Below are 15,935 nucleotides of genomic sequence, written 5' to 3'. Positions count from 1 at the left end.
CCAAGAACAATAGTGCACTAACACTTGGGGTTCAGATAAATAACACACTAGCATTTGAGGTTCCAAAATAATGACATATCAGTGCTTGGGGGACCAATCACTGACATCTGAAAGAACAATGACACACTGATGTATATAAAATCTCAAAGTAATAAAAACCCAAGCACAGTGGGTTATACCAGAAGTACCTACCCGGATGCCAGGTTTTCAATGGCCCAGTACTGCTCCATCCTATCTGTACATGGACTCCGGATAGTCTTACAGTTCTTCTCATCAGAGGAATCTCCACAGTCGTCATCTCCATTACATATCAGCCGTCGAGGGATACACTTTCCTGGAGTATATAACAAAATATCAATACTCAGGGCACAGCGACATTGATTTTTGAGCAGTGCGAAAGAGAAATTGAAATCTCATGCTAGCAGTCTATTAATCTCTATTGCTATGATTTGTTTGTCACTTGGCACATCAATCTCACATAGGCGCACAATGCTGAAGTTTAGCAACATCTCAGAATGTTTTAGTGATCAGAATTCTCCACATAGTGAAAATGGATAACTTGATTTATCTCAAATGCTCCTCCTATGAACATTTCTTACAAAGATCCAGATGTTCTGCCCTCCAAAGGATGACAGTGAGCATGCCTTGTGTCTGGAGGCAATCCTTATTACACAAGGAGATTCTCCAACTTGCCCATGGTCAGAATTTGGCATAAAGCATATGAAAGCATGGATCCATCCTGCCTTGTATCAACGGTTCAAGCTGGTGGTGGTGGTGGCATTGTTTAAACGCCACGGCCTTTAAATATTTTGGAAGTCTTTGAATGGGGAGGAGGGTGTCAGAATAGCTGTTATTAAAATCTTACAGTTAGCACGAAAGATGATAATGCTCCATTGGATATCGGAGGATCCGCCCACTGTTAAGGAGTGGATTTCCGCAGTTGGGAATATGATTAGACTGGAGAAAATGGTATATCAACACAGGGGTTGCTCCCGGTGGTTTGAGAAGCTTTGGGGCCCGTGGCTGGATGTACCGGGGTTGGTCCCGGTGGATCTGGTAATGGGCAGACTACTGGGAGGGAATGCTGGTTGAGTGAACTCATACGGAATATTGGCCATCTAGAAACCTGGGGTCGGGAAATAAAAAGTTAGATAAGAGTGGGGTTTGTCTCATCTAAGACGATTTTGCAGTGATTATGTAATGCAAACGTACTGACCATGTAATGCAACTGTCAATTGTTGAAGCCTGGTTATGTTTGTTAATGTTGAACTAAATAAACTTTTCTTTGGATATAAAAAAAAAAAAAAACGCCACGGACTATCTGAGTATTGTTGATGGTCCATCCCTTTATGGCTAAAGTATACCCATCTTCTGATGGCTCCTTCCAGCAGGATAATGCACCATGTCACAAAGCTAAAATCATCTCACCACTGGTTTCTTGAACATGACAAAGTGGTCACTGTACTCCAATGGCCTCCACACTCACCAGATCTCAATCCAATAGAGCACCTTTGGGATGTGGTGGAATGAGGAGATTGGTAATATGGATGTGCGGCCAATAAATTTGCAGCAACTGCATGATGTTATCAGTCACTATGGAGCAAAATCTCTGAGGAACACCTTGTTGAATCTATGCCATGAAGAATGAAGGCAAAAGGTGGTCCAACCCGGTACTGGCAAGGTGGACCTAATAAAGTGGAGAGTGAGTGTATATGACTCCAACCCAATTCTCTGCTATTGTCTGTGGTACATTGTTATTATGACTGCATGTTACTTTCTGTACTTCTTTTGAAAATTCAATAAAAAATAACTGGAAGTCAACTGTTTAAAGTTATTACCTGATTGGTGAATGTGAGTAGAATGTGAGCGGTTCTGTGATGATTAAATCAGGTTATTTAAAAAAATATGTTGTATTAACTGTCAAATGCCATTATTCTGAAAATAATTGGGGCTCTGGGAAAGGAAACAACTTTGGCCTTCCCATCCCTATGAATGACAATGACTGGGATTGCAATAGGCACAGAGAAGAAGCTTCTCCAATTGCATAGCTTGTACTGTCATGCCTCTTCTCCAACTGTACATTCTTCTTTCTGAAGAGACAGGCAGGTGCACAGCTTTGACCAATTCTGCTGTCCTTCTGGTTTACTGCAGGTTGAAGTTGGGTCTCTTGGACATCAACCATGCCCTAGGCCAGTCTTTCTCAACTCCAGTCCTCAAGGCACCTGACAGGTCATGTTTTCAGGATTTCCCTCAGATGAAACAGCTGTGGTAATTACTAAAGCAGTGAAACGGATCAAATCACCTGTGCAAAATAATGGAAAATCTGAAAACATGACCCGTTTGGGACACCTTGAGGGCTGGAGTTGAGAAACACTGCTCTAGGCTCCTCTCTAGGTTGCCTCATGGATGATCCTGCTCTGCCTTATCATATTCATAAAACACCCTACAAAATGAAATTAATGGGCACCAAAAGGTTAGTATGTGTTGGCAGGGGCGGACTGACCATTCGAGCACTCGGGCACTGCCCGAGGGCCCCATGCCACTAAGGGGCCCCATCAGGGTTACCAGCCTCAATAAAAACAGGGACATTATCTAAAAATCTGTGTTTTTTTAAAAATCCCAAGATTATAGCTGCCCTACCTCACACCTTTTCAGTGTGTATATGGGTATTCTGTGTGTGTATATTGTGTGTGTGTATACTGTATGTGTGTGTGTGTGTGTATACAGTGTGGCCCCATAAGCTATTGCCCGGGGGCCCCATAATCTTCTATTGCCCTGGGACCCCATAATCTCCTATTGCCGGGGGGGCCCCATGAGTTGTCAGTCCGCCCCTGTGTGTTGGCCAGTACCTGGACTACAGGAGGTCTACCCTATAAGGATGGATTGGCTAACACTTTTACCCTCTTTATGAAAACGTCTTTGAGGAAGAATAAGTGCACAGCTTTTTGGTCCCTCAGGTCTCTCGGAAAGGTTGCAAATTTGGCCTTCCCATCACTTCAAATGACAACTGGGATTGCAGAAGACACGGATAAAAAGCTTCCCCATTTGCATAGTCTGTACTGTCATGCCTCTTCTCCAACTGTACATCCTTCTTTCTGAAGGACAGGCAAATGAGGTGCAAAGCTTTGACCAATTCTGCTATCCCCTGGTTTACAGCAGCCATATGAAGGATGAAGTTGGGTCCTTAGACACCAAATAAAGCCATAGGCTCCTGTCTAGGTTGCCTCATGGATGATTCTGCCCTGGCCTCATCATAACACACCCTACACAATGCAATTAAAGGGCACAAAGGATAGTATGTGTTGGGCAGTACCTGGACTATAGAAGGTCTGTCCTATAAGGATGGATTGGCTAACAATTTTAACCTCTTTATGACGACATCTTTGAGGAAGAATAAGTAAACAACTTTTTGGTCCCTCAGGTCTCTGGGAAAGGTAGCAACTTTGGGATTCCCATCCATTTGAATGACAATGACTAGGATTGCAAAAAGCACAGAGAAGAAGCTTCTCCATCTGCAAAGTCTGTACTGTCATGTCTCTTCTCCAACAGTACATCCTTATTTCTGAAGAGACAGGCAGGTGCACAGCTTTGACCAATTCTGCTATCACCCTGGTTTACTGCAGCAGTATGAAGGTTGAAGTTGGGTCCCTTGGACACCAACCATGCACTAGGCACCTGTCTAGGTTGCCTCATGGATGAATCTGCTCTGCCTTCATTATAACCCACCCTACACAATGTAATTGAAGGGCACCAAAGCATAGTATGTGTTGGCCAGTACCTGGACTAGGGATGAGCTTCGAGTTCGAGTCGAACATTGCCTGTTGGCCTGTTCAGCGAACAGTGAACAATTTGGGCTGTTCGCAGCAAATTCGAAAAGCCGGAACACCCTATACAAGTCTATGGGAGAAATCTAAAGTGCTCATTTTAAAGGGTAATATGCAGGTTACTGTCCTAAAAAGTGTTTGGGGACCCGGGTCCTGCCCCAGGGGACATGGATCAATGCAAAAAAAAGTTTTAAAAACGGCTGTTTTTTCAGGAGCAGTGATTTTAATAATGATTAAAGTGAAACAATAAAAGTGTAATATTCCTTTAAATTTCGTAGCTGGGGGGTATCTATAGTATGCCTGTGAAGGGGCGCATGTTTCTGGTGCTTAGAACTGTCCCTGCACAAAGTGTCATTTGTGCAGGAAAAAAAGTATTTTAAAATCACTTGCGGCTATATTGTCGGGTCTCGTAATACAGAGAACACTCAATGAGTGTTCTCTGTATTAGCTGACAATTCATTCATTCATTGATAAAAAAAAAAAGCGTGGGGGTTCTTATCAGATTCTGATAAGCCCCCCGCCCGCAGACCCTCACAACCACCGGCCAGGGTTGTGAGAATGAGGCCCTTGTCCTGATCAACATGGGGACAAGGTGCTTTGAGGGGTCACAGACCCCCAAAGCATCCTCCCAATGTTGAGGGTATGTGGCCTGGTACGGTTCAAGAGGGAGGGGGGGGTGCTCTCTCTTGTCCCCCCCTCTTTTCCTGCGGCCTGCCAGGTTGGGTGCTCGGATAAAGGGTCTGATATGGATTTTTAGGGGGACCCCCACGTCAATTTTTTTTAAATTTGATGCGGGGTTCCCCTTAATATCCATATCAGACCTGAAGGGTCTGGTATGGATATTTAGGGGGACCCCAGGTCAATTTTTTTTTAAATTTGACACGGGGTTCCCCTTAATATCCATGTCAGACCTGAAGGGGCCTGGCAATTGAATTTAGGGGAACCCCCACGCTTTTTTTTTTTTAATGAATGAATTGTCGGCTAATACAGAGAACACTCATTGAGTGTTCTCTGTATTACGGGACCCGACAATATAGCCGCAAGTGATTTTAAAAGACTTTTTTTCCTGAACAAATGACACTTTGTGCAGGGACAGTTCTAAGCACGGGAAACATGCGCCCCTTCACAGGCATACTATAGATACCCCCCAGCTACGAAATTTAAAGGAATATTACACTTTTATTGTTTCACTTTAATCATTATTAAAATCACTGCTCCTGAAAAAACGTCAGTTTTTAAAACTTTTTTTTGCATTGATCCATGTCCCCTGGGGCAGGACCCGGGTCCCCAAACACTTTTTAGGACAGTAACTTGCATATTACCCTTTAAAATGAGCACTTTAGATTGTGAACGTTCGAGTCCCATAGACTTTAATAGGGTTCTAAAGTTCACACGAAGTTTAGGTCTGTTTGCAGGTTCTGGTGCAAACCGAACAGGGGGGTGTTCGGCTCATCCCTAACCTGGACTATAGGAGGTTCTCCCTTATAAGGATGGATTGGCTAACACTTTTTACCTCTTTATGAAGATATCTTTAAGGAAGAATAAGTGAAGAGTTTTTTGGTCCCTCATGCTTAGTTGTACAGAATAATGGTATTTGGTCGGACACACTAAATAGATTCTTACCAGACCCCACACACTGGAAGCCTTCACATCTCTTGTTGTTCCTGCAAAGGCTGCTGGTCACACATGACTCCTCCTCACGGTCTATGGTATCACACGGCTCACCACGGAACTGTTGCACTTGGGTCATTTGAGTAAACCGATACTGTGCAAATTAAAAACATTTTCAGAAGAGTGTACCTTGCCATTGCCTGTACCTCTAAAAACAATTCTTGAATAGTGTGACTGGATATTGTAGTAGGAATATGATTTTTTTTAATGGATATTGGCATAGGTAGGGGGAATTTATGTGAGGTGGGAGGGTGCCATGAGGAGATTGTGGGGAGGGGATTTGTGTTGAGTGGGGGAATTTTAGGGGGCAGCAGGGGGTAATAATTTGTCTAGGAGGGGAAATGTGATGGTGCGTATGCTAAGAAATGTTATTTGGGGAGGATTTGTCTTGGGAGCGGGGATCGCGGATGATGATTTGTGCTAGGAGGGGGATTTGAGGTGTTGTGCTAGTAGGGATGACTGGGACGTATTTGTGCTAGGAGGGGAAATGTGTGTGTGTGGGGGGGGGGGGATTTGTGCTGGAAGGGGGGTTTTGGAGTGGGAGGAGAGGATGTGTACTCAAAGGGGAAATTTGAGGGGTAGAGGAATTGTGCTAGAAAGAGTGATATTTTTTGAAGGGGGGGTTAAGAAAGAGAGGATTTGAGCTGTGGGGGGCAATGATTTTTTCTGGGAGGGGGAATTTCAGCAGGGGGGGGTGGATTTGTCCTAAGAGTTGGAGGAATTAATGCTTAGGGGGTAAGCATGCTGAAAGACGATGTTTGGGGGGGTCCAGTTTGGCATGTTCGCCATGGGCTCTAGATGACCTTGTCCTCGCACTGGCCATGCCTCCTGAGCTTCTTGCTTATTGTGAGTGAAACACGTCAAAGGGAGGAGTTTAGGCGGATTGGCCTTCATCTCATAAGCTAAATAAAGTTTACCGCATAAAGAATTTTGGAAGGCAGCTTACTTTCTTTTGGTCTGTCCCTCCAGCTTTCCTATTTATAATGATAATGGAGCAGCAGATGTGTCTGATAATGTGTCCACCTCCAATGGAGAATTGGGTAAATTACGTGAAGTGTTCTCTGGAGCTTACATTTAGACCACTCGGACTCTAAAAGTGTGAGTACTCTGTTAAAGCCTCCCTGCCACACTCAGAATTTTCAATACTTACTCTCTTTTTCATACATGGGTCACACCCGCTCCAAGACGACCAGCTGCTCATCACGCAGTCTATGGGCGTTGGCTCGTTCGCCACCGATCTCGCCCACCGCTTCTTCGTAAGACCATTGTTGGCTTCACTTCCTTGTAGCTCGCAACTACATGTGCAGAAAATACCAATATAATAGCAGCTCTTGTTTGAGACCTGTTACTTTGAGACAATAAATAAAACACAGCAAGGTCTACAGTGCCTTGAAAAAGTATTCATACCCCTCATCCGGAGCACATCCACCGCCCACCTCCTGCTGCGCGGCCCAGTTGACAACAGGCCACTCCTGCCAGGACCGGCAAATATGCGCTGTGCCGTGTGGCCAGTTGGTGGCAGCAAAGAGATATGAACGTACAAACATGCAGTGCCTTAGAGTATTCATACCTCTTGAAATCTTCCACATTTTGTCATGTTACATCCAAAAATGTGAATGTATTTTATTGGGATTTTATGTGAACACAAAGTGGCACATAATTGAGAAGTGGAAGGAAAATGAAAAATGGTTTTTCCAATCTTTTACAAAAAAATATCTGAAAAGTGTGGCGTGCATTTGTATTCAGCCCCCTTTACTCATCATGAAGGCCAAGGAACACACCAGACAGGTCAGGGATAAAGTTGTGGAGAAGTATAAAGCAGGGTTAGGTTATAAAAAAATATCCCAAGCTTTGAAGATCTCACAGAGCTCTGTTCAATCCATCATCCCAAAATGGAAAGAGTATGGCACAACTGCAAACCTACCAAGACATGGCTGTCCACCTAAACTGACCGGCCGGGCAAGGAGAGCATTCATCAGAGAAGAGCCAAGAGGTCCATGGTAACTCTGGAGGAGCTGCAGAGATCCACAGCTCAGGGGGGAGAATCTGTCCACAGGACAACTATTAGTCGTCTCTCCACAAATCTGCCCTTTATGGAAGAGTGACAAGAAGAAAGACATTGCTGAAAGAAAGTCATAAGAAGTCCTGTTTGCAGTTTGTGAGAAGCCATGTGGGGGACACAGCAAACATGTGGAAGAAGGTGATCTGGTCAGATGAGACCAAAATTGAACATTTTGGCCTAAAAGCAAAACGCTATGTGTGGGGGAAAACTAACACTGCACATCACCTTGAACACACCATCCCCACTGTGAAGCATGGTGGTGGCAGCATCATGTTGTGGGGATCCTTTTCTTCAGCAGGGACAGGGAAGCTGGTCAGAGTTTATGGGAAGATGGATGGAGCCAAACTATCAGAATTTGGTGTGACCGTGTGTAAGCAAGACAGCTTGAGCAGAATTCCGTCGGAATTCCGTCAGGAAAACCATCAGTCCTTTTTCCGACCATAATCCCGATCGAGTGTACGCGGCATTAAAGTCTGCAAAAGACTTGAGACTGGGGCTAGCAGGACAATGACCCTAAACATACAGCCGGAGCTACAATGGAATGGTTTAGATGAAAGAATATTCATGTGTTAGAATGGCCCAGTCAAAGTCCAGACCTAAATCCAATTGAGAATCTGTGGTTTGAAAATTGCTGATCACAGACGCTCTCCATCCAATCTGACAGAGCTTGAGCAATTTTGCAAAGTAAAATGGACAAAAATGTCCCTCTCTAGATGTGCAAAGCTGGTAGAGACATCCCCAAAAAGACTTGCAGCTGTATTTGCAGAGATAGGCGGTTCTACAAAGTATTGACTCCGGGGGGCGCCATACAAATGTACCCCCCACACTTTTCACATATTTATTTGTAAAAAATTTGGAAAACCATTTATCATTTTCCTTCCACTTCACAATTATGTGACACTTTGTGTTGGTCTATCACATAAAATCCCAATAAAATACATTTACCTTTTTGGTTGTAACATGACAAAATGTGGAAAATTTCAAGGGGTATGAATACTTTAAGGCACTGTATGTATGTACGTTCATATCTCTTTGCTGCCACCAACTGGCCACAGGGCACAGCACATATTTGCCTGGTCCTGGCAGGAGCGGCCTGTTGTCAACTAGGCCGCGCAGCGGGAGGTGGGCGGTGGACGCGCTCCGGATGGGGCTGAGGCGGAACGCGATCGCTTGCCTCCTGCTGTGCGCCCATGATCTGTATCCTCTGCAGCAAAACAAGCCAAACGCCGAGCTACACCCGATGAGGTATCTAAACTCAGTTAAAGCGGAGGATCACATAAAAATTTAACCTCCACTTTTCGGAACCCTCCCCCCCTCCGGTGTCACATCTGTCACCTTTCAGGGGGGAGGGGGGTGCAGATACTTGTCTAAGACAGGTATTTGCACCCAATTCCGGGCATAGACTCCCACGGGAGTCTACGCCTCTTCCTGTCCCGCCTCGCTACCTGCTGGGACACACACGTGTCCCAGAGACAGCGCAGACCATTCTCATTGCGCTGCGTGACTCGCGCATGCGCATTAGGGAACCGGGAAGTTAAGCCAGAACGCTTCACTTCCTGATTCCCTCACCGAGAATGGTGCCAAGAGCCAAGCGATTGCTCGGCTTCGGCTGCCGACATCACTGGAAAGGTGAGTGTCCATTTATTAAAAGTCAGAAGCTGCAGTATTTGTAGCTGCTGGCTTTTAATATTTTTTTTTTTTTTTAGGTGGACTCCCTCTTTAACTCCTTACATGCCAAATGGTCGATGGGGACACAGGCACAACACAAGCTCGGGCACCTTGGCAAACGAGCGGGGACGCAGTCATGAGTCATTATTATTAACTGTGGGGCTACAGCATTTCACAGCAGCTGTAGTATCAAGGTCGGGTGAGGGGTTGGGGGGGTTTGCCAGTGGAGGGAGGGGGTGATATTTGGGGTGGTTGGGGGTCGGTAGTTGGGTGGTGAAGGTTTGTGAGCGAGGGGCGTGGGGGGGCAGTGGTTAGGGTAGGGGGGCAGTCAGTGGTGGGAAGGGGCAGTAGTTGGGGGTCCTGTCATTGGGGGTCCTTTGGAGGGGCAGCAGTTGGTCGGCTCTGTGGGTGTGCAGTCGCCTCTCCAGTGACCTGTATCCCTCACCTACCCTGGGTTGTAGAGTAGATCAGGGGCGGACTGACCATTGGGCCACTCGGGCACTGCCCGAGGGCCCCGTGCCACTAGGGGGCCCCATCAAGGTTGCCAGCCTCAGTAAAACCATGGAAAGTATGTAAAAATCTGTGTTTTTTTTTACATCTGTCTCTGAAATGTCCCTTACCGACATCCTTTTGGTCTAAAAATCCTGAGATTATAGCTGCCCCACCTCTCCAGTACCTTCTCAGCCAATAGAAACATGTCTGTGTATACTGTGTGTGTGTTTGTGTATACTGTGTGGCCCCATAATGTCTGATTGCCTGGGGGCCCCATAATCTCTTATTGCCCGGGGGCCCCATGAGTTGTCAGTCCGCCCCTGGAGTAGATAATCTTTGCCAGTCTCTTTTCAGCTATCACGTATCTGTGATCTGTTATTGTTGTTATTATTAGTATTGGTAGTATTGTTGTTATTATTATTATTATTATTATTATTAATTATAATTTGTATTGTTAATAGTATTAAAATGATTATTATTAGTAATATTGTTATTATTGTTTTTATTATAACAAAGAAAGGAAAGTCACTAATGCCCGTACACACGATCCGAATATCGTATGACCGATCTTACGACCGTTTTCGGTTAATAATCGCAAGTAGAAATTGAATAGCTAAATAAAGTCACGAAAATTCTCGTACGATAGAAAAAAAAAAAATCATTAGTGATGTCATGTGTTGTAATGTATTTGTATTGTATTTTCGGACGACAACTATACTGACTAAACGATTACAGATCGCACGAGGAAAATTTCCGTGCATGTCCGATCAAATAATATCGGATGAACGGTCGTGATCGGCTGTCGAAAGTAGTGTACACACGATCCTGAAAATCGTAGGATCCTTCCTCGGACGACCGTTTTCGTACGATATTCGGATCGTCTGTACGGGGCATAAAAGGAAGTGATCAGGAAGTGAGGCTCTCGGAAAAGCAAAACACTATTGTCTATAATTAATATTATTCAAAAATTGTTTTAAAAAATATACGGTACAATAAATGCCTGGGACACGCTTATGGGCAGGATCAACAGACCACTGTCAAAGTTGTGTGGGGATAAAGTGCAACTGACCGGGCCTTAGCCGCTGTCAGAACAAAGAAAGAACATATAGACATGTATACAGCAACATATAACAAAAACACGCCCGGACGCCGATGAAATTGGTACCAGTCCAAATTGGCACTAGTAATGTGCGCTAATGGATCCAAATTAGATCAACTTTCCCCATTGTCTGTGTTTCATCTCTCAAATGTAAACTTTTTTCTGCTATTCTCTCACTTCTTATTATAGGATGGATACATTCGCTCCCCGTGCATCCCCCCCCCATGTATGTAAACATAATCACCCTTTCCTGCTCACCCTTAAGCTGCGGCACGCTGACCTGATATTTTAGAATGATTGATGTACAGTAAAACAAATGTGAGTTTATTGTCACTTTATTAAAACCTTATTATTTATTTATTTATTATTCTTATTATCATGTTGTATAGCACTGCACAAATTGTTGGTGCTATATAAATCCTGTTAAATAATATTATTATCCTCATCAACAATAACAATAATAATAATAATAATTATTATTTTATAGCAGTAATATTTAAGTAAATACTCCCTTATTATTTTCCTGTCCATTTATTAGCTGCCGAAGAAAACCAACATCACAATTTCTAATGAAAGTCTTTAACTACTTTAAACTTTTTAACTTTTTAACTTTTTACTTGGCATGTACTTTCTGGTTTTCTAAGCATTTGCAATTTTGTTCTAAGCAACTATACCTATATGTTATCTATGGTTGTACATAACTATATATACATCCTGTAAAATAATATTATTATTATCCTCTTCAACAACAATAATAATCATTATTATTTTATAGCAGTAATATTTAAAGTAAATACTCCCTTATTATTTTCCTGCCCATTTATTAGCTGCTGAAGAAAACCAATATCACAATTTCTGACGAAGATCTTTAACTACTTTTTTGACTTTTTACTTTTTTTTTACTTTTTTACAAGTTTTTACTTGGCATGTACTTTCTGGTTTTCTAAGCAACTATACCTATATGTAATCTATGGTTTTACATAACTATATATAAACCCTGTAAAATAATATTAATATTATCCTCATCAACAGCAATAATAATTATTATTATTTTTGTATTATTATTATGTATTATTATTAGTATTATTATTATATAGCAGTAATATTTAAAGTAAATACTCCCTTTTTATTTTCCTGCCCATTTATTAGCTGCTGAAGAAAACCAATATCACAATTTCTGATGAAGATCTTTAACTACTTTTTTGACTTTTTACTTTTTTTTTTACAAGTTTTTACTTGCCATGTACTTTCTGGTTTTCTAAGCAACTATACCTATATGTAATCTATGGTTGTACATAACTATATATAAACCCTGTAAAATAATATTACCCTCATCAACAGCAATAATAATAATAATTATTATTATTATTTTTGTATTATTATTATGTATTATTATTATGTATTATTATTATGTATTATTATTATTATTATTATTATTATTATTATTATTATTATTATTATTTTATAGCAGTAATATTTAATGTAAATACTCCCTTATTATTTTCCTGGTTATTTATTAGCTGCCAAAGAAAACCAATATCAAGATTTCTGATGAAGGTCTTTAACTACTTTAAACTTTTTTTACTTTTTTTAACTTTTTTATGTTTTACTTGGCATGTACTTTCTGGTTTTCTAAGCAACTATACCTATATGCTAGCTATGGTTGTACATAACTATATATACATCCTGTAAAATAATATTAATATTATCCTCATCAACAACAATAATAATAATTATTATTATTATTTTTATTATTATTTGTATTATTATTTTCTAGCAGTGATCTGTAAAGTAAATACTCCCTTATTATTTTCCTGTCCATGTATTAGGTGCCGAAGAAAACCCGTTTCACAATTTCTGATGAAGGTCTTTAACTACTTTTTTACTTTTTTACATTTTTTACTTTTTTTACTTTTTACTTGGCATGTACTTTCTGGTTTTCTAGGCATTTGCAATTTTGTCCTAAGCACCTTTACCTGTATGTTATCCATGGTTGTACATAACTATACATAAATCCTGTCAAATAATAGTATTATTATCCTCATCAACATAATAATAATTATTATTTTATAGCAGTAATATTTAAAATAAATACTCCCTTATTATTTTCCTGCCCATTTATTAGCTGCTGAAGAAAACCAATGTCACAATTTCTGATGAAGATCTTTAACTACTTTTTTGACTTTTTACTTTTTTTTTACTTTTTTACAAGTTTTTACTTGGCATGTACTTTCTGGGTTTTCTAAGCAACTATACCTATATGTAATCTATGGTTGTACATAACTATATATAAACCCTGTAAAATAATATTAATATTATCCTCATCAACAGCAATAATAATAATAATTATTATTATTTTTGTATTATTATTATGTATTATTATTATTATTATTATTTTATAGCAGTAATATTTAATGTAAATACTCCCTTATTATTTTCCTGTCCATTTATTAGCTGCCAAAGAAAACCAATATCAAGATTTCTGATGAAGGTCTTTAACTACTTTAAACTTTTTAACTTTTTTAACTTTTTTATGTTTTACTTGACATGTACTTTCTGGTTTTCTAAGCAACTATACCTATATGCTAGCTATGGTTGTACATAACTATATATACATCCTGTAAAATAATATTAATATTATCCTCATCAACAACAATAATAATAATTATTATTATTATTATTTATTATTATTTGTATTATTATTATTATTTTCTAGCAGTGATCTGTAAAGTAAATACTCCCTTATTATTTTCCTGTCCATGTATTCGCTGCCGAAGAAAACCCATTTCACAATTTCTGATGAAGGTCTTTAACTACTTTAAACTTTTTTACTTTTTTACTTTTTACTTGGCATGTACTTTCTGGTTTTCTAAGCATTTGCAATTTTGTTCTAAGCAACTATACCTATATGTTATCTATGGTTGTACATAACTATATATAAATCCTGTAAAATAATATTATTATTATCCTCGTCAACAACAATAATTATTATTATTATTATTATTTTATAGCAGTAATATTTAAAGTAAATACTCCCTTATTATTTTCCTGGCCATTTATTAGCTGCTGAAGAAAACCAATATCACAATTTCTGATGAAGATCTTTAACTACTTTTTTGACTTTTTACTTTTTTTTTACTTTTTTACAAGTTTTTACTTGGCATGTACTTTCTGATTTTCTAAGCAACTATACCTATATGTAATCTATGGTTGTACATAACTATATATAAACCATGTAAAATAATATTAATATTATCCTCATCAACAGCAATAATAATAATAATTATTATTATTTTTGTATTATTATTATTATTTTATGGCAGTAATATTTAATGTAAATACTCCCTTATTATTTTCCTGTCCATTTATTAGCTGCCAAAGAAAACCAATATCAAGATTTCTGATGAAGGTCTTTAACTACTTTAAACTTTTTTACTTTTTTTACTTTTTTTACTTTTTTATGTTTTACTTGGCATGTACTTTCTGGTTTTCTAAGCAACTATACCTATATGCTAGCTATGGTTGTACATAACTATATATACATCCTGTAAAAAAATATTAATATTATCCTCATGAACAACAATAATAATAATTATTATTATTATTTTCTAGCAGTGATCTGTAAAGTAAATACTCCCTTATTATTTTCCTGTCCATTTATTAGCTGCCAAAGAAAACCCATTTCCCAATTTCTGATGAAGGTCTTTAACTACTTTAAACTTTTTTACTTTTTGACATTTTTTACTTTTTTTACTTTTTACTTGGCATGTACTTTCTGGTTTTCTAGGCATTTGCAATTTTGTCCTAAGCACCTTAACCTATATGTTATCCATGGTTGTACATAACTATACATAAATCCTGTCAAATAATAGTATTATTATCCTCATCAACATAATAATAATAATAATAATTATTATTATTTTATAGCATTAATATTTAAAGTAAATACTCCCCTATTATTTTCCTGCCCATTTATTAGCTGCCGAAGAAAACCAATGTCACAATTTCTGATGAAGGTCTTTAAGTACTTTAAACATTTTTAACTTTTTTACTTGCCATGTACTTTCTGGTTTTCTAAGCATTTTCAATTTTGTCCTAAGCAACTATACCTATATGTTTTCTATGGTTGTACATAACTATATATAAATCCTGTAAAATAATATTATTATTATTCTCATCAACAACAAAAATAATAATAAGAAGAATTATTATTATTATTTGTATTATTATCATTATTTTATAGCAGTAATATTTAATGTAAATACTTCCTTATTATTTTCCTGTCCATTTATTAGATGACGAAGAAAACCAATATCACAATTTCTGATTATTGTCTTTAACTACTTCAAACTTACTTTTTTTTATTTTTTTACTTTTTTTTTACTTTTTTACTTTTTTGTTTCTTTGTTACTTTCTTGTTTTCTAAGTATTTGCAATTTTGTTCTAAGCAACTATACCTATATGTTATCTATGGTTGTACATGACTATATATTTTAGAAATAGCTCCAATTCTAAATACCCCCCCCCCCCCCTTCTAATCAGAAAAATAGATATTAAATGTGTACTAACCTGGTTAAATAAAAGGCGAAATTCAGGAGGACAGTATAAAATAACATGATAGGACCGAGCAATGCTCTCTGCGGTTTCAGCCTCCTCTGCTCTCAGGTTTATTAGTGTCACACAAAGTAGAAGGTTAAAGTGACCAAATTCAGCAAGTCCAACAATATGGACTCAGCCTCTTCCATTGTAATGATATCAGGGCGCCGTCTTGTGGTGAAGTGCTGCACTGATCAGTTGTGTCAATATAAAGATCAATAAGAGAGTAAATTATAAATATAACAAAAGCAATGGGGGTTGAATTAGTAAAGCATTTGAGGCTCATCACTTAAAAATGAATGAGAGCACATAAGGTGAATCTGTGTTCTATTGTATATAAAGGGAAAAACAACCTGACAGCAGTTTAATTAAAAAAAAAAAAAAAAAAAAGTATTGGCTTTGGCTTTCCATTGACCTGTCAACCAAAGAACATTAGAATCAATATTTAAATCCTAAAGATTATCTAAATTTAAAAAACAGACAGTATATTGCAGCTCACTGGTGGCTGCATTTATTTTATCAG

General features: G+C 38.9%; 1 protein-coding gene across 1 annotated transcript in view; it reads right to left on the bottom strand.

Annotated features, from left to right (window-relative positions):
• The window catches only part of LOC143926669 (complement component C8 beta chain-like), a 52,393-nt gene extending 36,847 nt beyond the window's left edge, over nucleotides 1–15,546 (bottom strand). The window contains exons 1-4 of the mRNA XM_077450637.1: nucleotides 15,386–15,546; nucleotides 6,646–6,790; nucleotides 5,448–5,589; nucleotides 193–334 (exon numbers count right to left, since the gene is read on the bottom strand). Of these exons, the coding sequence (XP_077306763.1) occupies nucleotides 193–334; nucleotides 5,448–5,589; nucleotides 6,646–6,790; nucleotides 15,386–15,432 (476 nt within the window). The 5' untranslated portion in view covers nucleotides 15,433–15,546. The remainder of the gene's footprint in view (nucleotides 1–192; nucleotides 335–5,447; nucleotides 5,590–6,645; nucleotides 6,791–15,385) is intronic.
• Nucleotides 15,547–15,935: the final 389 nt, after the last annotated feature.

The sequence above is a fragment of the Lithobates pipiens genome, unplaced genomic scaffold (genome assembly GCF_037356315.1).
Source record: "Lithobates pipiens isolate NorthernLeopardFrog02 unplaced genomic scaffold, aLitPip1_a1.2 Scaffold_23, whole genome shotgun sequence".
NCBI classification, from domain to species: Eukaryota; Metazoa; Chordata; class Amphibia; order Anura; family Ranidae; genus Lithobates; species Lithobates pipiens.
This window is presented reverse-complemented; position numbering and strand designations above follow the sequence as displayed.